General features: G+C 46.4%; 1 protein-coding gene across 1 annotated transcript in view; it reads right to left on the bottom strand.

Moving 5' to 3' along the window:
• Window positions 1-26,110, bottom strand: part of SIK3 (SIK family kinase 3) — a 54,879-nt gene that overhangs the window by 2,477 nt on the left and 26,292 nt on the right. Inside the window, exons 9-19 of the mRNA XM_011926824.1 lie at window positions 25,030-25,100; window positions 22,649-22,792; window positions 18,295-18,445; window positions 16,845-16,970; window positions 16,484-16,569; window positions 15,915-16,024; window positions 13,892-14,231; window positions 12,435-13,327; window positions 2,800-2,963; window positions 1,491-1,623; window positions 408-584 (exon numbers count right to left, since the gene is read on the bottom strand). Coding sequence (XP_011782214.1) covers window positions 427-584; window positions 1,491-1,623; window positions 2,800-2,963; window positions 12,435-13,327; window positions 13,892-14,231; window positions 15,915-16,024; window positions 16,484-16,569; window positions 16,845-16,970; window positions 18,295-18,445; window positions 22,649-22,792; window positions 25,030-25,100 — 2,376 coding nt within the window. The 3' untranslated portion in view covers window positions 408-426. The remainder of the gene's footprint in view (window positions 1-407; window positions 585-1,490; window positions 1,624-2,799; window positions 2,964-12,434; window positions 13,328-13,891; window positions 14,232-15,914; window positions 16,025-16,483; window positions 16,570-16,844; window positions 16,971-18,294; window positions 18,446-22,648; window positions 22,793-25,029; window positions 25,101-26,110) is intronic.

Here is a 26,110-nt window from a genome sequence, read left to right on the forward strand (position 1 = left end):
CTGTACGGCCTTAAAAAATATGGCTGGACATGTTTTCCTGCCAGGTTTTGTCTTTTAGACTGAATTTAAGGACTTCCTCCTTTCCTTATTACGCTGGCCAGAGGTCATCTCCATCCTCTGGAGCCGTAGCTCACTGCTGTCTCTATAAAGGCTACAGCACCTGTAACACGAGGCGGGTCTTGTGTCTTATTCCCCATAACCGAACCAAGAGACTGTCTTTAGCATTTCTTCTGCACACCTCCACCCCTACCTCATGCCCTAAAACTAGCAGGGTAGTTAATGAAAAGCAAGAAACTGTGAGGCCTCGAGGGGAGGCGTGGCACTGTCGACTGCACTGGCCACCACAACACATGGGCTGAAGCTCCCGATCTGGGCCACAGGGCTGGTTTGGCCCTGGCCAGGGTGACACTCACTCTCTGTTTCTTGTTACACGCCTGCCTGCTCCATGCTGAAGGAGACTTCCGGGTGCTTGTAGCTGAGCAGAATGTCTGTAATACACGTAGACGGATAGCAAGAGGAATTTAAATGCTGGCTGCCATCACTCAGGTCTGGGTGCTCATGACCTCCCAGGCTTGCCCCACATTCTGCAAGACCAAAAAGAACTGAGGTTGGCAGGGAACTGGGGGGCTAGGAGAGCAAGGGGGAGACAGACGAGGAATCGAAGGCAACCTGTCTGAGCATCCCACAGCCTGACTCCCAGCCCTGAATTCTAGCTCACAGCAGGCCCTCAAGGTGTTGAGTGACCAAGATTCTTCCTGTATTCTCCTCTGCCTGTTCCGTTTTTGCCCTTTTCCTTTACCCTTTCCCATCCTTAGGTAAGATCAAGTACTGTAGTGTGAGAGAAGATAGAGGACTCCTTCAGAAAGGACCACCTCTTAAAGGGTGAAAGGGACAATAATTTTACTGCCTGCAGGAACCCATTCCTGGCACTGTCTGTGTTCCAGACATTGTGCTAAGCACTTTATACTCACTAAGCCAGGCAGCCCTCAGAGCATGACGTAGGATAAAGGCTTTGTCGTTTTTGCCACTTTATAGATAAGGATCTCAGGGTCCAGAAAGCCAAGTGCCTCGCCTGCAGAGCCTGGAAAGGACAGCCTTGGGACTGACGGCAGACCTGGCCTGTCCAAAGCCTACACCTATTATTTGTTATGACACCCTCCCTCGACTGGCTCCAAGGAGAGCTAAAAATGTGCCATTAGGACCTGATGCCCTCTAAGCAGAACCGGAAAAAGTGATTGAAGGCATATCATCACAGAGATGAGAGACAGGAATGGGAGAGCCCTGTGCCATCTGGCCAGAAGCCACACTTCCTTTACACACCCGCTCTCAGGGAAGACCAGTGGGGAAAGGGGCTGTGTCCAGAACGTGTGGGATGCTGTGGCTCTACCTCTCCACGAGCTATTCCTACCGAAGAGGGGAGCAGTCATGGAAGACGGAGGGAGGCCCCTCCAGGAACTTCTCTGGAGTGCCCCATGCATAAGGCTCCTCACCCTCACTTTCCCCATCCTGAAACTGCTGGCTGCCCATGAGTGAAGACTGACTGAGAACTGCATCCGACATCCGTGCAGAGCTAAGTGCTTTCCCAGCCACAAGACTCATTCCTGGCAAGTTATCCAGCTGTACCTGCAGAAAACAGTTAAGAGAAGAAATAAGCACACCAGAGAAGGCACCACTCTCAGGCAACCCCTAAAGACAGCTGGTCCTTCTGAAGGATAGCAGGCAAAAGACAGCCTGGGGCCCCACTCCAGACTCCTTCCTCTACAGCACCACCCAAAGGGGGCGCTTCACAGCCGCAGTGTGGGAAGCTGCCTGGCTTTCCCCTGTGGGGTGGTGAGGGTGGTGCGGATGCAGCGAATCTCAGCTGGTGGTGATACCTTGACACCTACATGGCCTTCTAAAACCAGGTTTCCGACGTCTCCCCATCTCCACTGGGACTTTGTCTTAGGAACAGCACCATCCAGTCACACTCTGCAGTGATGGAAATGTTCTCTGTCTGTCCTGTCCAATATGGTAACCAGTAGCCACAACTGGCTACTGAGCACTTAAAGTGTGACTGAGGAACTGAATTTTTAATTGCTTTTAATTTTAATTGGTTTAGATTTGAATAGCCACATGTGGCTAGCTACTAGACTAGTGCCACCCCAGGAAAACAAAACTGCTGAGGCCCACCAGTTGCCCTGATCTGAGTAAGCTCAATGTAGCTGCTGAAAAATAACCAGAAGCTTATGGGCTCATTTGCTGGGGCCTGAGTTTAGACTAAGAAGAGGTTTAATAACCGAAACTACAGGGAACAGATGGCAACTATTTCTGATTCTTTGGTTTAAAATTTGGAGCACAGATTCTACTTGAATTAAGGTTTGGTCTGTTAGGGTGACTCAAAGAAATGCTCTCAAGGCGGGCGGATCACTTGAGGCCAGGAGTTCGAGACCAGCCTGGCCAATATGGTAAAACCCCATACCTACTAAAAATACAAAAATTAGCCAGGCGTGGTGGCAGGCACCTGTAGTCCCAGCTACTCAGGAGGCTGAGGCACAAGATTCACTTGAACTGGGGAGGCAGAAGTTGCAGTGAGCTGAGATTGCACCACTGTCCTCCAGCCTGGGCGACAGAGTGAGACTCCGTCTCAAAAAAAAAAAAAAAAAAAAAAGACAAAGAAAAGAAATGCTCCCCACAGTTTCCAGAAAGCCTGGATGCCAACTGAGGAAAGCGGCCAAGAGTGGCTACCCCACATCACTATGCTCTGTTTCAAGGCTGGGACTGGGAGGATCCACCTCTGTGCAGCAGGAGGGACCAACATACATAAGCATCGTCGCTGTTCTGGATCGTGTGGTGTCTCTGGAGGGCCCGGGGCCTGTGGTGCTCATGGACAGAAGGGCGTGCTGGGTACCCGAGCCCATTGTGATCCGGCAGCTCCACTGCTTGTCCTGGAGAACTTCTATCCATGCAGTTCCCTATGACAGGCTCTGAGGAGACACAGCAGAAGAGAGTCAGTGGGGCGGAACTTCTCCCAGCACTGGAAACTCCCATCCAAGAAATGTCTTGCAAGGGACAATGGGCAAGGCTGAGGAGACCGTGTAACACTAACTGCTAATCCTCAGCCGGTGGTCACGGCTGAGAGGAGCCTGGACCAGCCCTCCAAAAGGTGAGCTGTAGGGGAGGGGGCCACACCCTTAGGGAAAAAAATCCCACCTAACAGGGCATGGCTGGACCCCACTGAACCTTCTCTTCTTTCATTTCTCTGTTGAATTAACAGTGATCTGTTCTCAAACCTAGATGCACATGAGAATTACTCTCAGAGCTTTCAGGACGCTCTAGCCTGGGAGGATGCGTCTGTTCTGCGGCTGCCTCCTCTCTCCTCCCCCAGCGACCTCAGTGTACCACGCTGCTCCTCTCCTCTTTCTACTTCTGTAACTGCTGCTTCTGACTCCTTTGATGGCCCCTCTACCCTTTCTAAGCAAGTACTCTCCACATTTTTGTCCTTGACCTTCTCTCTCCCCACACTTACTTTGGCAACATCATCTGTTTTCATGGCTGTACTGCCTTTATGTAAAGAATTACTGAAGTGCTCCTTTAAGCCCCAGATCCATACTTCCAGCTACTTACTAGGTATCTTTCCTTGGATATCTAACCAGCATGTAGCACTTACCATGTCCAGTTCCAAACCCATCCACTTCCCCCATAACCTGCTACTCCTTCAGACATTGTAGTATTGATGCCTCATTTTCCAAATCTTCCAGGCATAAGCTCTTGGGGCCACTATTGATTCCTTACTCCTGGTGCTGAATCTACCTCTGCAATGCTGGTCACTTCAATCCCTTTCTTGCCAATCTCATGGAACCCTGATTACCTCTTGCCTGGATTATTTTGCTAGACTCATAACCAATCCCCCATTACTACCCTACAAAGACCAACCACTCTGTAGTCCATTCACTTTCGTTTTACAACACTGCCCCCGGCTATCTTCCAATCAGTGTCTCATACTCCCCTCTCCACACATTCTAAGCTGTAGTCAAATGGGACCACTTAACTGTCCCCCATCTATGCACAATTCTATGCATTTGCTCTCACTGTTCCTTCTATCTGCAAATAACTGATTCTTCCGCCTCCATTCCTGCCAATCCAAAGCAACTCATCATTCTATGTTCATATCAAATGCTATTGTCTTTATTAAACTTTTCCTTTCAAACAGAAATAGATCATTTCTTCCTTTAAACTTCAAAAGACTTTGTGTCTGATTGCTCTAACATTATCATTGGTACCATGTTCAATTATGTACTTAATCATTCACATTAGACTATAAATTCTTTGCAGGCAAGAACTATATCTCATACATGTCTGTGAACCTTCAGTGTTCTAGAACACTGTCCTATACCCATTCTGATCTCTTTCACTGATGTCAGTAAATGCTCTTTAGGCCGGGAGTGTGTAATCTCAGCACTTTGGGAGGCCGGGGCAGGTGGATCACCTGAGGTCAGGAGTTCGAGACCAGCCTGGCCAACATGGCGAAACCCTGCCTCTACTAAAAATACAAAAATTAGCTGGGTGTGGTGGCGTGCACCTGTAGTCCCAGCTACTCAGGAGGCTGAGGCAGGAGAATTGCTTGAACTCAGAAGGCAGAGATTGCAGTGAGCCAAGACCATGCCACTGCACTCCAGCCTGGGCAACAGAGTGACACTCTATCTCAAAAAAGAATAATAGTCGGCCGGGCGCGGTGGCTCAAGCCTGCAATCCCAGCACTTTGGGAGGCCGAGACGGGCGGATCACGAGGTCAGGAGATCGAGACCATCCTGGCTTACACGGTGAAACCCCGTCTCTACTAAAAAATACAAAAAACTAGCCGGGCGAGGTGGCGGGCGCCTGTAGTCCCAGCTACTCCGGAGGCTGAGGCAGGAGAATGGCGTAAACCCGGGAGGCGGAGCTTGCAGTGAGCTGAGATCCGGCCACTGCACTCCAGTCCGGGCGACAGAGCGAGACTCCGCCTCAAAAAAAAAAAAGAATAATAAAAATAAATGCTGTCTTAATATGGGCTACTATCCTGTCAGAGCATACAACTCTATAGATTAGAATTGGAGAGAAAGAGGAATGAGTACTTTTGCTTGATCAAGGATAGTCAAGAAGACTATCAAAGCCACACCTATGTTGACAGGATCCTCCTGGTAGCACTTCTGACTTCAGTCTTTAAAAGCCTGGGACTTGAAAATAAGTTGTATTTGCTTGGTTGGTTTTCTGAGTTAATGCTTCTTGGAAACTACTGAGCTTATTATCTTGGATGAACTGACTCTTGGTGGGACTAAGTTTAAAAAAAAAAAAAAACTCTTAATAGTAAACACAGCTATAATGCTAACTGTGCCATTCCAATGATCTATTTGAATAATGAAAGCAAAGCATACTTCTTGACTGTTGGGTAAAGGATTTCAGGTCTCTGTATTTAAATGGTTTTCTATGATGATTAAGGTTAGGCTCGGACTTAGGGGCAGAGGCAGGATGGAAAGGGAGGGAAGCTAACTGACATGCACATTGCTAGTAGTGCAAGACATTCTGGAGAAAATCAGAGGAGAAGGGAGCTTCCCAACTACCAAAGATGATGGCAAGTGAGAAATCTTTTGAAAGTCCTCTGAGCAAAGAGGTAAAAGTAACAGCCAGAAGCCAACTCTTATGCTACAGCAAGCTAAAAACCAGCAGAGAGAAGAAGATGAAAGAAAACCTACACCAGGACGGCCGGGCGCAGTGGCTCAAGCCTGTAATCCCAATACTTTGGGAGGCCGAGGCGGGTGGATCACGAGGTCAGGAGATCGAGACCATTCTGGCTAACGCGGTGAAACCCCATCTCTACTAAAAATACAAAAAATCAGCCGGGTGTGGTGGCAGGTGCCTGTAGTCCCAGTTATTCTGGAGGCTGAGGCAGGAGAATAGCATGAACCCGGGAGGCGGAGCTTGCAGTGAGCCGAGATCACGCCACTGCACTCCAGCCTGGGCGACAGAGGAGACTCCCGTCTCAAAAAAAAAAGGATACCAGGACTCGCTCTGTGGGATGAGCCCGCCCGTCCTACCCACTTTGCCCAATTCCTCTCAGTGGGCACTACTCGCATGTTGGCGCCACGGCCAACCAAAAACCACTGGCAGGAAGTGGTGCAACATGGCTGTGTAGGAGTGAGGAAATGATGATTCTGTCTGCTTTGCCAAGAAGCAATGCAAGCAGCCGCTTCTTACTTTTTCAAAAACCTATGTTGTCTTCTTTGATAGCTAACATCATCTACTCAATTCCTTGGGGTGCTTTTTTCCTTTAAGCCTGATTATATAGTTGGATGCAAATCTCATCAGTTGCATCTCTTTGCTCTCTGCAAGGACAAACATGAGCGCTCTCCTGTTTAAAGATTTTTAAAAGATCATTACTAACCGTGAGGAAACAGCAAAGCTAACAAAATGTATACAGTCCTGGTTGGAGCCTTCCTGCCTCTTCTGGAGGCCTCAGGGTTTTGGTTTGTTTGCCATGTCTTTTAAGGGTCTTTTCCCTCCCTCTCTCAGAACTTGTTTTTATTCCTGAGAATGGGGCCCCTGCAAACCAAAACACCCACGACCCACCTTTGGGCTCTGCCTTGTCTGCTCTCTTCCCCACCTTCAGGTCTGATGCCTGTAGGCACCAAGACAGAACAAGTGACTGCCTGACAAACCATGTGGGGGGTCTTCCTGACTCCCAGCCCAGAGCTCATCCCTCAGCCAAGCTGGAGTTGAGCACAAGGGTCATGAACGCAAGCTCTGGAGTCAGGAAGACTTGGCCGTAAATCCTGGCTTCGCTGCTTCCTGAGGAGCGGGAGCTTGGGTGAATTATCCCGCTCTGCTGGGTCTTAGTTATCTGTACAACAGGACTGACTCAATGGGTGTGGAGTGCTTCATAGAGGTTACTGCATTGTAAAAGCTCAATAAAGTCTGGCATAATTTATATTCAGTTTAGAAATGTTATTTCTGAGTGCATAAGGGCGTACTGAGTCAGCTGACAAAAACAAACAAGGAAATAGATTTAATTACAGAACCCTGCTTGCAGAATTATGAGGGACAATTTACCCATATGTAAATGAACAGATGACTCAGGGAAACTTTAATTTCCAGGAGAAGCCTCTGATTCAGGACAGACAAATGTGAGTTAAAAACCAGATGAAAAAGAGCATTAACAGGAGTCAGGGGATACACCAGGGTTCTGTCTGCTCAAGTTTCAGTATCATCAGTAGGTCAAAGACCTGGAAGCTAGCATCTTTCACTTGGCAGCTGTGCTTGGAGGGTACAGAGTGGGCAAAGAGGTGTAAAGGAAAAAATATATGACCAGGGGATCAGAAAACTTGGAGTCAGGACCCAGCTCCCTCACCAGCAAATTACACAAGTGTTGGCAAATCTTTCAGCTTCTCCTCAGGGTTCCTGATCTGAAAAACGAGGGTTGTTTGGGGGCTCAAAAAGACAACACATGTGAAAGAGTCTTTAATCGGCTGTAAAAGACCAAGTAAGTCAAGTCTGATTTTGGTAAGAATGCTGACCCTGAGTTTAGAAGTCCTTTGTGACACTCCATGAATGAGACCCTATCGACCATTTTGGGGGGTATAAACAGACTAACCCACTGCCCAAGGAACATGAAATTGAGGATCAAATCTTTGGCAACCCTTTATGCCAATTCAGCAGCTACCAAAAGACATAGAAATCATGGAGGAAAGACGGTTCCCCAGAGTTACATGCTCAAATTTATCAAACTAAAGCTAAGAGAGTGCAGAGGTGGGATGATCGTCCGATCACACAAGGGGGAAAATGCACAAAGGGACACAAGCACACCACTCACCTGCCCGGGGAACTTTGGGGCAACTTGCACAATTCTCTATTGAATCTGTCAATGTTGACTCGTCCTTACTCACTTACTGGGTTTTGAGAGAAAATGGGAGCAATGACGTGCCTGCATACTCCCCTTAAAGGTTCTGGGGTGACTCCTCTGACTCTGTCAGCATTTTACTGCTCTGTGAGGCCTGAGTAATAATGCTGAGGCTGACTGAGCTCAGAGAAGAGGATGTGGTTTTCTTTGTGAGTTCCAGTTGGTAATGTCATGGTGTAGACTGATTATGCTGCTGTATTTACTTGCAAAGTCAAAAAAATCAAGTGTATGTACCGCTATAGAAGACAAACCTTGTTTTTCCTTTTAAGGTGGCAGGCAGGGAGATTACAGACAGCATGGGGCATGTGAAATCTGACACTTGTCCAAACCTTTGGCTTGCTGCCTGCTCAGTGCTCTCACAGTGCCTGGCCTCATACTGGCTGGTGGCAAATCGCCATCAAGGAAATAGGTAACCATGGACACTGATACGATGGCATCTAATTTTCCTTTACTAATACCAACATGGCTGGGTGTGGTGGCTCGTGCCTGTAATCCCAGCATTTTGGGAGGCCGAGGAGGGAGGATTGTTTGAGCCCAGGAGTTCAAGATCAGCCCCAGCAACATAGCAAGACCCCATCTCTACCAAAGGGAAAGAAAAAATCAGCTGGGTGTAGTAGCACACACCTGTAGTCCCAGCTGCTCAGGAAGTTGAGGTGGGAGGATTGCTTGAGCCCAGGAAGTCGAGGCTGCAGTGAACCGTGGTTGTACCACTGCACTCTAGCCTAGGTGACAGAGCAAGACCCTGGCTCAAAAAGTAACTAAATAACAACAATCCCTGTTCATCTACCCTTAAGAAATGCTAAGAAGATCACAGTAGCTCTGCTCTTCTTAATGATACTTCTTGTAGCACTCAGTACCTAGCACTTCATAGCAAAGCTGTTTATGAGCTTGTTTTACATCCCCCGGGAGAGTAGAACCTCCCTGAGGACAGATTCTTTATGCTTTCATCTCTGCATTTGCACAGCACCTACAGTAGTGTCCTGTGCAACACAGTTGAGATGGAGAGACCATTAAAAGAAACAGCAGGCATTCCTTCCTGGCCAGAATGGTTGAGAAGAGTAAGCTCCTCCACTTGCCTGCAGGGCGGTGGGGGCACAGCATTATAAGCCTTTCATGACAAAAGTGAACAGTAAATTATCTGATGATTTTTTCAGTAAAGTAAAAATGTAAGCTCTGAAGTTTTCTTTTTTTTTTTTTTTTTTTTTTTTTTTTTGAGGCAGAGTCTCGCTCTGTTGCCCGGACTGGAGTGCAGTGGCCGGATCTCAGCTCACTGCAAGCTCCGCCTCCTGGGTTTACGCCATTCTCCTGCCTCAGCCTCCCAAGTAGCTGGGACTACAGGCACCCGCCACCTCGCCCGGCTAGTTTTTGTATTTTTAGTAGAGACGGGGTTTCAACGTGTTAGCCAGGATGGTCTCGATCTCCTGACCTCGTGATCCGCCCGTCTCGGCCTCCCAAAGTGCTGGGATTACAGGCTTGAGCCACCGCGCCCGGCCAGCTCTGAAGTTTTCAAAAGAAACTTGAAGGCCGGGCATGGTGGTTCACGCCTGTAATCCCAGCACTTTGTGAGGCTGAGGTGGGTGGATCACTTGAGGTCAGGAGTTCAAGACCAGCCTGGCCAACATGGTGAAACCCCGTCTCTACAAAAAAACTTAGCCGGGCGTGGTAGTGCATGCCTATAATCCTGGCTACTCAGGAGGCTGAGGCAGGAGAATAGCTTGAACCCAGGAGGTGGAGGTTGCAGTGAGCCGAGATGGTGCCACTGAACTCCAGCATGGGCAACAGTGTGAGACTGCCTAGAAAAAAAAAAAAAAAAGAAGAAACTTGAGTTTTTTTCATGGTACAGCTTAATCTAGACGATGCATTTTAGAAAACCTCTGTCCTTAGCTTCTACTAATGCCTTCATGTACACTGTACTTCAAACCAACCAAGCCTGCTGCCGTCCTTGGAAAAATTCCTTTAGACAGTCTCACCCATTGTTCTTTTCTCTTGCTTCTCCTCTAGATCCAAATGGCAAATCTTCTTCATCCACCAGGACCCAACCCACAAGCTACTTACTGCTGGAAACCTACCTCATTCCTTGGACTGAACACCCTCCTCTGGTGTGCCCACAGCACTTGCACCAACAGTGGGTACTCAACAGACTAGCATGCCTGCCGAAGAAGGGGTCCTCTGACAATCAGGGGACAATGGGGAATTATGCTCTCCAGACTTTCTATACATTGAAGTCACACAGGAAGGAAGGTAAAGAGAAACTAGAGAAAATAATTTTTGAAGAAAAACATTTCAAGAAGTATTGAAAGTACACGGTGACCCAGGCTGGGGCAGGGGTGGAGGGCAGAAGCACTGTTTGCTGTAGCTGTGCTCCTTCCTCAGTGCCCTGCACACCCGGGACTTGCTCAGTGAGCATCTCTCTTGTCAGTGACAGCTTGTGTGAGTACTCTTATGTTCAGCTGCCACTCAATACCTCTTGACTTTGGGGACAAATTACTTAATCTCTGTGCCTCTGCTGTTGCACTGGTAAATGGGAATAAGAGTTGGTTATTCTAGGGTTGTACAGTTGTTGTGAGGATTAAATGAATCTGTATGTGAACAGCATTTGGTGACTGGCACATGGAAGGCACAACAGAAATGTCAAGCTTGGCCGGGCGCGGTGGCTCACGTCTGTAATCCCAGCACTTTCAGAGGCTGAGGTGGGCGGATCACGAGGTCAGGAGATCGAGACCATCCTGGCTAACACGGTGAAAGCCCGTCTCTACTAAAAATACAAAAAAGTAGCCGGGCGTGGTGGCGGGTGCCTGTAGTCCCAGTTACTCGGGAGGCTGAGGCAGGAGAATGGCGTGAATCTGGGAGGAGCTTGCAGTGAGCCGAGATCGCACCACTGCACTCCAGCCTGGGTGACACAGTAAGACTCCATCTCAAAAAAAAAAAAAAGAAAGAAAGAAAGAAATGTGAGCTCATCTCCTTTTCATGCCAACTATAGTGTGCTGGAAGCTTCCATTTGCAGGGAAATCTTTTCCACAACATCCCCATACCATCATCCCACCTCTATTAGAAAGCTCCCAGGCTGCTAAGGCAGCCTATTCTGGAGAGTTCTTATAAAGCTCTTCCATAGGATGAGCTGAAATTTGCTGCAACTTCTATCTTGATCTCGGGACTGCCCCATAATATGAACCCAGAAAAATCTGATCCCTTCTTCCAACTAACAAGTGTGGTGTTTCTCTTAGTTTTTCCTCCCAATCCTAAATACCCTCAGGTCTGTTACCCATTCCACCTATGACCTGGTTCTGAAACCTCCCACCCTCCTATGTCCACTATAGCAGCCACAGGTGGACACAATACATCTCACTGGGGCCAGCCTCTGAGCTGGATGACACCCACCTGTTCAAAAGGTCAGGCTTGAATTGGCATTTCAGGCAACAATTCCCTCCCTAAGAGTGCATAATGAGTATAACTTGGCACCACCAAGGCTTTTTCACAGAAACCACTTCACAGCAAGGCCTTCTCTACTGCTCTGTGCCGCAGGACCGAATTCCCCTTGGAGCTGAGTTTTCAGCATTGCCTTTAAAGGACAGGGCAGAAGATGCAGGTAGTTCCAGGGCGGGAAGGATGGAAGAAACTGCTCAGTCTCAGGGTTGTACGGTTTACAGATAAATTGCTTTTTATTCCCTTGGATGGCAATGGTGAGGAGTGGTAAATTGCAAGATTCCTGGTTTTGTCTAGGACGAATGCTATGATGCTAACAGAACTATATTTTCTAAGTATAACTTACTGAGTGTAATCCTGATCTCCTTCAGAATGAGAATGAATATACTCATTAATTATAAAGTGGTACAAAATGAAATAATGGGCCCCTTATGATGCTGTAATATTCCGCATTTAGCTCACTAATAAAACGACCAGAGTAATAATACCTCACATTTATGCACTGAAATCATACACTTCAGATCATCTGAATGTGCCTCTTTCTCTCTCTCACACAAACATTACGTAGAAACAAACATATATACATGTTTTCATCTCCACAGATACTCTAAGATACTCCATTGTTCCTCCACACCTTCTTCACAGATGAGGGAAATCAGAATCGGAGGGCTTAAATGACAAAGTTATCACATATATGATAGCTGCAAGAGCAGAATTAAGGTGCTTCGACTCTTGTTCCCGCACTATTTACACTAAATTATGTTTGGCTGACTTTTTTCTACTGCAAAGTTAAAGTTAGCTCTTTTGATGGCAGTCAAGAATTTCTGGGTTCCAAGAAACTGTGGTATGAATAAGGGAAACAGATCATCTATCTTATTGACTAAGTGCTAATTTTGTGTCATGGTCCTTTGATTTTGAAAATGGAGCCCTCACCCACCAATGCCCACTTCCTACATGCTTCTCCCCAAGAAGGTCCTGAAGCTCTTCTCAGAAATTCTTTTTTTCTTAGGAACACAGAATACTAGCTGAAAAAAGATAACATTACTGAGTCAGTTGATTAGGGCAGACTGGCCCAGGACTTTCACTGTGAGGAGACACTTACCTCTGCTGGGCACCTTATTTTTACTGAATGCAACAATCGGCTGATGACCATAGGGATGTATCCCCAATTCCTGGGCATGACTCACAGTTCCTAGCAAAGATTCAGGGTCCCCAGGTCCACCGGTACTCAAGAGCAAAGGGCTGTCATGGCAACCTTTGGTCAATGTACTTGAACTCTTACTGTCTGGGAAGCCATCCTTGGCCCCCTCACACGAGCAGTCCTCCTCCATGCTCTCTGAATGCATCAGTGCCGGCTGATGAGCATACCCGTGGGGCGGGGTGGCTGAGGAAGCCTGTGAGATACATTCTTGTGCCCTGATTTGTAGCAGATGCTGGGGGCTGGTGTGATGGTGATAAGAGTCAGCATTTTGATAGGATAAAGCCTGGCGCTCTGTCATGCTCTGTCCTGCAAGGCTGGGAGCCAGAGTCCCCGCATCCCCTTGGTTCATGTGCCTGAACAGTTCCTGGTATTCTTGCTGTTGCTGCTGTTGCTGCTGCTGCTGCTGCCGTTGTTGCTGCTGCCTTTTAATGAGCTGTGCAAACTCTGCTGGGGGCAGCCGGATGTCCGAGTGGCCAGTGAGCGAATGTCGGGGAGACAGCAGTCCTTGAAGGATGTGGGGTACCTGCTGGTGTCTTGCATAGTCTGGCGGTGTAGGAGACAGCAGGGCCTGCTGTAGTGCCGATGTGGTATAGTGTGGTGGCTGCTGATGTGCACTGGGAGGGAAGGTGGGGAATTGGTCAAGTGGAGGGACTTTCAGGGCTTGGGTTGGAGAGAACCCCACTCCTGTTGAAGGGCTGTAGCTGCTGGGGGAACCCCGGGACTGGTCCGAAAACAGATGGGGGTGTAAATGCGCCTGGTCGTAGTTAGCAGGGGAGAACCGATTCACGTTCAAGCTGCAGACACAAAAGGGAGTGAGTACCAGACATCCATGTAACAAGTCCTAGACCTCCCGGGGAACAGCCCCTCCTCCTCCTCCTCCTCAGCAGGGAGAACCCACTGGTACAGAGAACTGTGGTGTGACAGAGAAGTGGCAAATGTATGCATTGTCCCTATTTATTCCATTATTGGCTTGTCCAGTAGCCTCCAAGGGACTGAGGGCACTGCATGGGTAATAGATCTAGCTCATCTTGAAGGAAGCAACATCAAGATGTTCCCCTTCAAGAAAAGGGGAACTGACATTTTTATCCATTCCTCTAACAGGCCATTTTCTTCTTTGCAAGCAAATACTAAGGTAGCTTTCCCATTTTCCACCTCAGCCTCATTAGAATTTTAACCCTGGGTCAATAAAAAGCAGACAAGTTCATCCCACACCCACCATCCTGATTTTAGAAAGCATGAAACAAGAGCACAGCCTAGTCAGGCCCATTCTCCTTCCCTCCTTTTCTTTCACTCTGCTAAGGGGCTTCCTCCCACCTGGATCCATGCATAGATGGCTGGGTGACGTTAGGCGGTCTTACCTGTGAGCCTCTGCACTGTCAGCACTCAGCTGCTTGGACAAGGGACGGTGCCCATAGCTGAGGGTGGCCATCAGGTTTGTACGGTGCTGCATCTGCATCTGACTGGCACTGGGACTGATGGAGATGCCCCGCCCACTGGAGCCTGCAGCTGTGCCTGGCATGTTGCTGAGCATGTCAGCAGGCTCTTGGACTTGGATGGTGACCTGCTGTGACTGAGCAGGCTGCTGCATACCCAAGCAGGTTAGTGCCACGTTGGGAGGAGAGGAAGAGTTCTCAGGCTGCTGCTGAAAAATTGCACTGCGGGAAGGTAAGCCTTGAAACTGGGAGGAAGATGCAGCTCCTGGAGAGAAAGGAACCTCAGAGTGACCAAGTGCCCAGGTCACCAGCCAGCCAGGAGTAATGAGAGCCAATGAGGATACTCAAACCACATACCAGCTCAAACAGTGCTTCTCAAACTGCAGTGTGCACAAGTCAGGAGAACTCGTTAAACAGAAGATTCCTGGGCCCTATCTATATAATTATGTTTCAAACTCTGATTCAGTAGGTCAGATGGGCCCCCAAGAATTTGTGTTTCCAACAAGTTCCCCTAAAAGCTGGTCCATGGATTATTCTTGGGGTAAGTCGGATCTAGGCAGTGCTTCTTGAACTTTCGTGTGCACACAAATGGCCTGGCATCTGGTTAAAAATGCCGACTCTAGGCTGGGCGTGGTGGCTCACGCCTGTAATCCCAGCACTTTGGGAGGCCAAGGTGGGTGGGTCACCTGAGGTCAGGAGTTCAAGACCAGCCTGGCCACCATGGTGAAATCCTGTCTCTACTAAAAATACAAAAATTAGCTGGGTGTGGTGGTGGGCGCCTGTAATCCCAGCTACTTGGGAGGCTGAGGCAGGAGAATCATTTGAACCCGGAGGCGGAGGTTGCAGTGAGCCAAGATCGCACTACTGCACTCCAGCCTGGGTGACAGGGTGAGACTCCATCTCAGAAAAACAAAAAACAGAAAAACTCTTAACAGGTCTGGAATACAACCTGAGATCTTGCTTTTTTCTCCCAATGTTGGTGGCTGGAGGATCCCACTTTAAGTAGGAAGGGCCTAGAGGCCAATTCAGACTCTTCTCAAGGATCCTAGGGAGACTGACTAGGGACGTAGCTTGGGGAGTGTTACTCAAGAGATCCTAAGACGCCTGACCTCTTAAGACTCACAGTCACGGTATACTTATCTTCACTCCCATCTATACACCCACAAGAGAGGGGCCCACGTGCATAGCAGACAGCCAAATGGAGGCGTGACTATAAGGAAGGTTCTGGTAGCTGCTTTTTATTTGGTAGGGCTGGAGGTTTTATTAAAAATATTAGTAATAGTTAACCTCTATTGAGAACTATTTTGTGCCAGAGACTGTTCCAAGTGTTTTACATATATCTACATACTGTACCACAATTATCCTCAGCTGACATTTGAGAAGTAATTATGGTTTGGCTCTGTGTACCCACCCAAATCTCATCTTGAAGTACGGTCCCCATGTGTCAAGGGAGGGACCTGGTGGGAGGTGACTGGATCACAGGGCGGTTTCCTCCATGCTGTTCTCATGATAATGAGGGAATTCTCGAGAGCTGGTTATTTGATAAGTTTCTGGCACTTTCCCCCGTGCAGTCTCTCTCCTGCCACCATGAAAGACAAGCCTTGCTTCTCCTTCTGCCATGATTGTAAGTTTGCTGAGGCCTCCCCAGCCACGTGGAAATATGAGTCAATTAAACCTCTTTTCTTTATAAATTACCCAGTCTCAGTCAGTTCTTTATAGCAGTGTGAAAATGGACTAATTCAAGAAGTCAACTTAACTTACCCAAGGGTTAACAGCTAAGAAACTGATGGAACCAGGATGCAAACCAAAGCAGCTTAGCTCTAGAGCCCATACCCCTGAATACTATGTTATTCTGCCTTTCAGAAGGTTTATGGTACTCAAAACTGAGACTATCATTTTTTCCCATGTGGCATATAATGAACTGTTTGGTCTGAACCTCTCCACTCACCGTGAGGCTGGATCATGGCACTGCTCATGGGGGGAGGACTATTACTGGGCTGCCTGAAGAGATGGTTGTTGGGGTGGTTGGGGGGTGGGCTTGAAGGCTGAATCCTTAACCTTAAAAATAACAAAAGAGATACACAAAGAAGCTTCCTAAGGTGACAGTACAATCTTACATTTCAGCCATATAACATATATAAGTGGAAACTATTTTTTTACTTTGATAAGCCTTCATGTTAGAAAAATATACATAAGCCATCCACCACAGTCTATTTAAAACCTGTCTACCTCTTGTTTGACCAGACTTCCCAGCCAAAATGGCAGAGTTCATTGTGGGCCTATGTCTGGCCTCCTGTATTAGATATCAGATTACTTTGCTCATGGGGCTAAGGAAATGAAGTGGCACAGGAAGTTGGGATTTCAAGAAGGTTCCTGAAATTTACACTGGTTTCTCTTCTTTTCAAATAGATTCTTGCAAGATGAATGCTCAAGTCAGTCCATATCTCCCAGTGAGTCAAGCCAAGGGTACCATGCTATGGAGACAATGGCTTAGGCACAACACAAAATGATTCATACCTCTGGAGCTGGTGGGTGAGGAGGGCTGGCTGATTTTCACATGCAGCCTGAAGAGGTGGAGATGGCTGAGGAGGACAGATAGAATCCTAAAACATATATGGGGAGAGGAAAAAAATTATTGCGAGCTTGAAGATTACTCAGAGCTATTCTCAGGAAGGGAAGAAACAGAAAGAACTATCTGTGTCTCAGATTTATGCTTTTGTTGTTCAGCAGAAGATCTGATCACCTTTATTAAAACATGTCAACCACAAATAGAACTCAAATCCACTTTGCGCTGAGTGGTCTCCTCCAAAATGCATAGGCAAATCAGCCTGAAAGCAAACTCCAAACAAGTTGGAGAAAGCAAAGAGTGAGAGCCTACTTGAATTTGTTGCTGGAGAATTTGATGGTGCTGCTCCTGCTGGTATAACATATGCTGCTGCTGGGTCTTTTCCAGGGTTCTTTCATCAATCTGCCCCCCGTACATCTTCTGCAGCTGCTCACACTCCTGAAGGGAAAGTAGTTAATACAGATGGGATGCAGCTAGACCCACCCCATGCAGTGATTTCAGCAGATGTAGATCTGCCCCCAAGGTCTTATGGGCAGAAAGAACCGCAAGAGAACAGTGTCCGTGATGAGCAATTAACTCATTTATGTAAGTATCTGGTGCACTAAATAGATTCACATCCAGTTCTGTATGAATGAATGGAAAACATCAAGGATGGCCTCTGTATGAGTACAAGTGTCCAATGTGAAATCTGTGTACAAAGCACATGCCATTGGAAGCTTGGTCATCAGGAAGGCAGAAAGGAAATTGGTTCTTCATAGAATCTTTATAGTATAGAAACATATAGAGGTATGTTTCCTTCCTCTGAGAGTGCCATTCTATACCACCTGGAGAGAATGCCAGGTGGTAACAATGTACGGCAGGTTTAATCAAGACCCAGCATTCTAAATCATGAGTGGAGTGTCAGGGGTACAAGATGGCTCACGCCTGTAATCCTAGCACTTTAGGAGGCCAAAACAGGCGGATCACCTGAGGTCAGAAGTTCGAGACAGCCTGGTCAACATGGTGAAACCATGTCTCTACTAAAAATACAAAAATTAGCTGGCGTGGTGGCAGGTGCCTGTAGTCCCAGCTACCCAGGATGATGAGGCAGGAGAATCTCTAGAACCCAGGAGGCGGATGTTGCAGTGAGCCGAGATTGTGCCACTGCACTCCAGCCTGGGTGACACAGCGAGACTGTCTCAAAAAAAACAGAAAAAAAAAACAAAAAAAAAAAAACCCAAGCCCAGAAATTCCTTTCCAATGAACTAGAGACAGGAGAAAAATTTAGTCCCTTCATGGGGGAAGGAAGTTTGATCCTGGGGAGGGCTGTACATAACACAAAGTAAAGAAAGTGCATTAGAAAGCTATACTTTCTTTTTCTTTTAAGGCAGAGTCTTGCTTTGTCGCCAGGCTGGAGCGCAGGGGTGCAATCTTAGCTCACTACAACCTCTACCTCCCAGGTTCAAGTGATCCTCCCACCTCAGCCTCCCGAGTAGCTGGGACTATGCTAGTTTCTAATTTTTTTTTTGGAGAAAGGGTTTGTCATGTTGCCTAGGCTGGTCTAGAACTCCTGGGCTCAAGCAATCCTCCCATGTAGGCCTCCCAGTGTGCTGGGATTATAGGCGGGATCCACCATGCCAGGCCCAGAAAGCTGTACCTTTTTAACCTATAAAAGTGCAATGTTGCTGACATAAAAGGGGTACGTTTACCACCCCAGTCCTCCTGCAATCCTGGCCTCTGTCACCCATGCTCCACCAGGGATGGCTGCCACCTCTTCCATTACCTGCTGCAGCTGTTTGATGCTGCTGTTGTTGCTCATTTTTTCCAGGTGAGCTTTGAAGGCCTGGATGCTCGCAGCCCCATCTGAGAACCGGCGCACAGGGGAGAAACGCTCCGTAGGGAGGTGCAGAGTGTTGGAGTCCTTGTAGGTAGAGCTGAATACATGGGAAGAGAAGGTTAGAGGCTAGGACTCAGGAGCTTTGACCAAATCACACAGGGACTGCTGTTCCAGACGAACATAAAGACGGCTGGCTGCCCAGGTAGCCCTGCATATTCCACTTTTCATGACATGTCCAGACGTCGGTCGTTTCCCTAGCCTGCTTCCCTTTAGAGGGCTCCAGGTGTACATCTTCCATCTCTACTTACCTTTGGTTGGCTTACTATCCAAGCCTGGTGAGGTCCTGAGATCAAGTACATCCAGTTCTTATAAATATACTAGGCCAAAGAGAAAAGCTTCTCAATATCCTCCAGGCCAGGCCATACAGAAGCTCTTACTTTTATAATCATGTGTCTATCTAGTGCCTTTAGAAACCTTAAATTCACCATTTGAGCCAAAGTTTTCCCTGAGCAATAATCTCCGTATGGCCAAAGGGAAACAACAGTCAGTTTTGTGGTCAAAGGTCTGGCCTGGAACTCACAGATTCTGTGCTAGAAAATAGAAGGTGGTGATTGGGGTGGGGGAAAATGAAGACTTCTGATCCTGGGATGGAGACAGCAAATTCTTAAGGAATGTGGGCCTTGAGATCCTGCACCTACCTGGTCAACACAAATAAGGCCACCTACTGTGAAAATCGACTTCTCAGAGCAGCAGCACTCGCTCAACCTCCTAATGAAAGAGGAGTCACATGGATTACCTTCAAAGACCCCACTGCTGAGCAGCAGCACTCGCTCAACCTCCTAATGAGAGGAATCCCATGGATTACCTTCAGAGACCCCACTGCTCAACCAGAACATAGCCAGAATCTCACAGAAAGAAAGAACAAGCTATTGATAAGGAATGCCTAAGACAGCATCAGGGTTAGAAGCTAACACCTACACTCATGACCTGATGATCAGAAAGAGATGTTTATGGGCTGAGGTAAGCAGATAAAAGACTGCCAAGGCAGCAGCATTCCAGTAGCAGATGGAAAGGATCAGGGTTTCATGTCCAGGGCAGAGATGCCATTACACTGAACTTTGGATGAAATGATGTGCCACCTTGCCAGTGATTCATTTGGGACTGAAGCAGAACCACAGCTCAGGAAGCAGGTTAACAAGCAAGTTCAAATACAGTGCAGACAGCGCGGGACCAGGCGGAATCTAATGACCGTGCAGAGGTATCCAGAGAGTTCTGGCAGCAGGTGAAAGCCTTTAACCCTCTCTTTGCTAATGATGGCTTTTGTTTCAGACTCTACCTGAGGCTTGACCCAGTAGTGAGCTAATGAAATGAGCACGAACATGTATTTGTTTCAGTAACACAAAAAACAAATGACTCTGGGGGGCCACAATCCAGGAACAGGGATCGTGAAGGCTGTGTTCAGAAGCATTTCCTTATAACTTGTCATTTCTGTTTCTACTTCAGGTTGAGTTAAAGCAAGCAAGTACTATTTTCTCCTAAAATTTGACTCCTACGCTTTCAATGTTTTCTGATAATGGACATGTTTCTGATCCCCTCAGAAAGCCATGTTCTTCAAGCAGCCAATACAGTCTTTCTGCACAAAAATCATTCTCTCCCATAGAGAAAATCCCAGGTCCAGGTATTTCATGACTTTTTCAGAAGCTCAGGTTGTGAAGAGACTGATACCCAGGTCAGTACAGCACAGTAACCTCAGAGGAACAGTTCTGATGTAGTTGCTCATTTGAGAAGCACTGATAAGTAGCGATTGTGCTTGATTTTATTTTTATTTGCAATCACACTCAAATTCAGGATGGCCTCGCATTAGGCTGATACTCCCACACTATACTCTTCAAAGAGGGACTTGGTTCCCCACCTGGATAAAATCTATCTTGCGTTAGTTAAAAAAAATTTTATAGTTACACTTTTTAAAACATTTTTAACCTTAAATTACACAATTCCAGAAATGAAAAGGTTGATCAGACCCCTCTTCTGTTTCCATGTTGAACTTCATCTCTTCTACCCCAGAAGGATAGCTATATATACTGTTCTTTAATCATTTCCTCCAGAAAATGAAAGGAATGCAAGAACCCATCCAGACCACCCATATTCCATGTTTTACAGCCTTGGAAAACTTCTGCTTTCCCCTGAAGACCAGATTTCATCTCTTTTGTTGCGTATTTGTATAGTGATCCCATTAAGACATGCTGGGTTTGCACAAATGCCACATCTTATGCAACTTGCCACTCATAAAACATTCATTTTCTTCCAATTCAAATAGGCCTGGCCACAGGCAACCCTCAAAACACCAAAAAGGTTCACATGAAAACAGACAGCAGACAGATTTCCAGCAGGCAAGGCCTTGACAAGGACTCTAGGCAGGGTGGCTATCACACAGACAGAGCTGCGGGCCAGTGTGGTCCTCCTTGAGTAACAAATGTCAACAGGATATAGGGTCTGTGATAAAGCCTGACTCTGGAAATGTGATGATCCTCATGTTCCCCTCTGAAAAAGATGTCCTGAGGAACACCTAGAATTCAAGAAGGATACCTAAAGGACTTCAGCTAAACAACAGACTCGGATAAGGGCAAAACTTAAGTGTCAGGCTGTGGAGGAAGGGAAGATGGAGATGAGGAGAAAAGAAGGAATGAAGGGTGTATTAGATACCAGTGTAGAGCTCGAAGTTATGAGAAATCACAGGAAACAGACAGGGGAGGAAAAGGCAGCTCTCCAGTAATCACTCAAAGTGCTCTTTATTATTGATTGATTGATTGATTGATTGAGACTGAGTCTCACTCTGTCACTCAGGCTAGAGTGCAGTGGCGCGATCTCAGCTCACTGCAACGTCCACCTCCCAGGTTCAAGCAATTCTCCTGCCTCAGCTTCCCAAGTAGCTGGGACTACAGGCACCCACCACCACGCCCAGGTAATTATTGTATTTTTAGTAGAGATGGGGCTTCACCATATTGGCCAGGCTGGTCTCGAACTCCTGACCTTATGATCCGCCCGCCTTGGCCTTCCAAAGTGCTCGTTTACAGGCGTGAGCCACCGCGCCCAGCCTCAAAGTGCTCTTTAGTGTGCATGAACACTGTAGGTCCGGAGAGATTTTCATTAGAAAAAGCCTGTCTTTCTGTGCCATCAGAGTTGTATTTGAGAATAGCCATTCTTGCTACTCCTAACAGACCATTTTTACCAAGTTATTCATAGTCATTTATGAAAGCTTATCTTCCTTCTTTTAGGGTTCCAACGTGGCACTAATTATGTCTCAGTCTGCTCAGAGTTCACTTGCCTCTGCTGATTATGTTGATACCAAATGGGTAACCAGCCTCAATAAAAAAATTGTGTCAAGCTTGCCAGTGCGAGCTGGCTGCAAGATTTCATAACAATACATATATAAACCTAATTTCCTTGGAATCTGATTGCTTTTCAACCTTCCCAAGGCTGCTTTTCACTGTCTTCCCCAAAAGACAGAAATAAAATATGCTCTAGCAACTGGTGGTGGCTTTGAATGTGTGGGCCATGAGCTTGCGGGATAGCTTTGGAGTGGACAAGACTGAGATTTTTAGTCATCAAGGTATTCACAGAAGATAATCATCTTCTTCAACTAGCAAAGTGTCATTCTGAAGCTGCTTCCAGGCTTACTTGGAGTCAATGAAGTTTTCTTGGTCAAGAAGGTTAAACTTGCTTTTATTTCTTCAAGAGAATGGATTAGAACCATAACCGAACCTAGCAAAAGATTTTTGCCATCAGAATATTGAAAGAATGACCTCTTAAATACATCACTCAAGACGATCTCTGCTCTACTATTCACAAGGGGTTTTGTCTTCGTTTCCAGGCTGGTTCAATGGTAACACGATATGAAATGCTCATTCTTTTGAAGGCGATGGATTATTAAAGGTCAAGTCTATCGATATGGCTAGAAATCTTCCTGTTTCCAGGTGGCCTTCTGAGAGTTTCACTTTCTCGCAGGTCTCAAGTTCAATTTTATCTATGAATCAACATCTAGAATCAGGGGAATCAAATGCAGACAATAAACAGGTCTGCAAGGCAATGGGAGAGAGGAATCTCGCATTGCTCCAGGGCACAGTAAAAAACCTTTGCCCTGTGCATTGCTTACTGCAAGGAGCTGAGAAGATGTGAGTTCAGGATGACAGCTGGCTTCTATTTAAAGCCATGATGCTAGTCACCGTCGCTGTGAGACTAATCAGAAGGGTGCCTGTCCGATGAGCCTCAAGGAGCTCGCACAGCTCATGTGGCTACTCACCGATGCTGATCAGGTACCAGGTGAGGAGGCCAGACCCGGGAACGGAAAGGCTGCTGTCCTAGCTGCCGTTGTAGGTCCGGTGGGATCTCAGCTGTAGGGTTGGTCATGGCCAGTGTATGTCTTTTGGACCTATTTGCCAAGTACCTGCAACAAGCAGGAGCACATTTCATAGTAAAAAAGACAGACAGGAATATTCCTCCACAAGAAGCATTAGAAGTTAATCCAAAGCACTCAATGAGATAGTGCCAGAGCTCACGAAGGGCTTGATGGCAAACAGATCCCTGACTGGATGGAAGTGAAACATATCTAACTGGCCAACAAAAGTTGGCTTGACAATGAAGTAGCTGAATTTTGTACCTAAGAATAGCCATTGAAGAGAAAAGAGAAAGTAGATCTAGCTCACAAAGATAAGATCACTATTCCTTGCTTCATTCTACTTGGTAGAAGAATATATTTTCTCCATGTTAATTTATTCATCTTTTCCCTCCAGATTTCCAAATACAAGTCAAAGGAAATGAGCCCTAAGGACTATTCCTAGAGATGAATCTGGGGAGATATTCAGAAGGATTCTGGGTATGTCTCTTGATCTCATAGGCCCCAGGTTTGAGACTTTCTTCACTACGGGTCACAGAAAACTGATCCTTCCATTTGGGGATAAATGAATTCCAAAACCACTCTTTCATTCTCGCTTGGTGACTATAACTCAATCATCAGAGAAGAAAAAACTGATGTTGTCCTTGGGGAACCAACATTCCGTAGAGGATGAAGAAATAAAACCACGTGAAATGTTTAGTTAGGGAGGAGAAAAGCAAGGCAAAAAATAAAAACAGAAGAATCTCAAAAGACGAAGAGTTCCCAAGCTGATGGCTTTTATTCGGAAGATCTTTCAGACCCAGCACTCAGTCAATACCATCAATAAGCTATTGTCCCTCTTTGTCTGGTGGATGACATCCTCCACCACTGCTGCTCTTCTGGAGGCATGAGTGAAAGAGGCACTATATCTTTTTTATTACATCAAAACTGATGGGCATTATACCCTTGAAATGTTGGTCTAACGAAGAAAGAAGGTGGACCTAGAGGAAGGAAAGTCTAAGACAAAGAAGATAAAATATTGCTGTCGCTTTTAAGATAGAAAGGCAGTAAATTTTCTGATTTCTCATTTCTTCATGACCCAGTAGGGCCCATTTGTAACCTTATATACCCTCTTATCAGCCAACTATAGAAACAACAGCATCAAGGAAGAAAAAAAAGTTACTACAATTTTCCTTCTATTGGCCAAGCTGTAGAAGGAGCTGGCCCACCTGCCAACACCCCTGTTTGCCATGGTTTTCTTTCCACATAGGACCCGCTGCTTTCTGAAGAGCAGCTCCCATACAGAGCTACTGGGGGCAGGATGAGCGTCCTAGCCAGCAACTGTCAGGTTCTTAAAAAATGGTCTCATTTCATTCTTAACTATCTTGCCCCTTTAAGCTAAAATCAGTTAACAGACTGTAGAGTAGTTAGTGTTATGTGAACTTGCCAAAGAGTAAGCCATTAGTGTTTTAATAACCATTTGATAAAGACACCCGAAGTTCCCCCAAAAGCCCATGAAAACCATTTTATTTCAACTTCCCTCAAAGGAAAAAACATATAGAAGAACACCTGTATTTCTGGGAAAATACATGCTGGATTCTGGTGAAACCCCCTCCCCAGATAATAAGAAAATCAACTCCCACAAGGGGGCATGCATGGAGCTGAGGACCAGGGCTAATGGAACTGAGGCCAAAACAACAGTACAGCATGCCTGATGGTCACTGCCATTCTCTGTGAATTAGGCATCTCTTAATAAGGTTCTGTAAACAATGGATATTTGCATCTGTCCCTGGCCCGAATCCCATATTCTCTTTTTCAATATCTTTGTTGGTACAAGGGGGTGGAAGCAGCACACAGCGAACAGTACAAGAGGTATTCATTCTCCTGGATAGGAGGAGTCCATGCCAGAGGTCCATGGCAGACTAGCTAGGATCACTGTCATCCCACATCTCCAATTCCTTTTCAGTAAACAGTTCTTGGCAGGTAGGAGCAGGCTTTGTGCCTTGTGAATACTATCAGAGTTGCAATATGAAGGCAGGGGACAAGGAAGAAGGAGGGAGGAAAGAAAAAGTTCTTATGGTTATTGGTGTCACTTAGGGGACTTCCAATGGTGCTTACAGAAATGACATTTTCTGGGTAGTCTTCTGTTACTTCCATGTGGGGTGGAACATGCCATCTGGCTTGAGCAAAGAGACCACACAAATGTTGAAGCTGCACTGTGCCACCTCCTTGGGCAGAGGTGACCTTTCGCTGGTTGCAGGGGGAGCCTGCCCAAGGACTTCTGCAAGCACTGCCAGATGTCACATTACCTCTGCACAGCTTCCTGATCTGGCTCCCCATCCGAGCTCTCCTCGTCCACAGGGGTAACTGCTGGCACTGCCTGAAGAGAGACAGGAAGGAAAAGCTCAAGGTGGCAGCTTATTCTGTAATGCCTCTTATTCTAATAACTGGGCTTGGGGCAGGACTTTCTGTTAACTTTCTTATTTACAGAACTTTTCTAGGACCCCTGGGTTATATAGGATTTTCATATACTTATTTTCCCATTTTTACCTTGCTTAGTTAATACTAATTAGAATTAATTCCTCTTATTTATCTTCATTCATTTATTAATCTAACAAATGCCTACTATTACAGGATAAAATGTGAATTTACAGATATAGACCTTGCCCTCATTTTACAGTCTAGTAGAGGATAGAGACAAGTAAACAATTACAAAATAACATGATCAAGTCTTTTAATGGGGGTGCTTGGGAATTAAGGAAGGCATCCTGGAGGAGGCAGTACCTAGCAGGAACCTGAAGGATGCACAGGAGCTGGTCAGGCAAAGAGGGACAGGAGTTACAGATTTCTAGGCTGAAGAAAAGAGAAGGCCTGTAGGTGTTTGAGGACCCAAAAATACAGAAGATTGTTTACCTGAAATGTCTAGGACTTGACCTGTTTTTCATATTAATGTGATTTCCAGAGTTTAAATGTCTTAACTCCAGGAAAGCATAGTGAATTACTGAAATTACATTTTAGTCCATAAGATACAATTGTGTAGTTTGAATTCAATGCTTTAAAATAGTTGTTACTCGCCAAAACATGTGAGTGCAATGAGAACCATCACGATGCATGTATCACTGTGACTTTCCCATCTGCATCCTTGCTAGCTACCCATAGCCTGGGTGCCCACGTAATCACCATGCCTCAGCCACTAGAACAAAAATCACACTTCAATTATTATAAAAGAGCATTTTACAAAATGGATAATTACAAAACAAAACAAAACCCTCCTGGAATAATTTTGTTTGAAAGCTCCCAGGGTTCCTGGATCCCTTACCACAGTTCTACAAGGGTGGAGTGAACAGGGTGAGGCAGGAAGTGGCTGTAGATGAGGCAGGAGAGGAACGC

The sequence above is a fragment of the Colobus angolensis genome, unplaced genomic scaffold (assembly GCF_000951035.1).
Source record: "Colobus angolensis palliatus isolate OR3802 unplaced genomic scaffold, Cang.pa_1.0 Scaffold7, whole genome shotgun sequence".
Classification (NCBI taxonomy): domain Eukaryota; kingdom Metazoa; phylum Chordata; class Mammalia; order Primates; family Cercopithecidae; genus Colobus; species Colobus angolensis.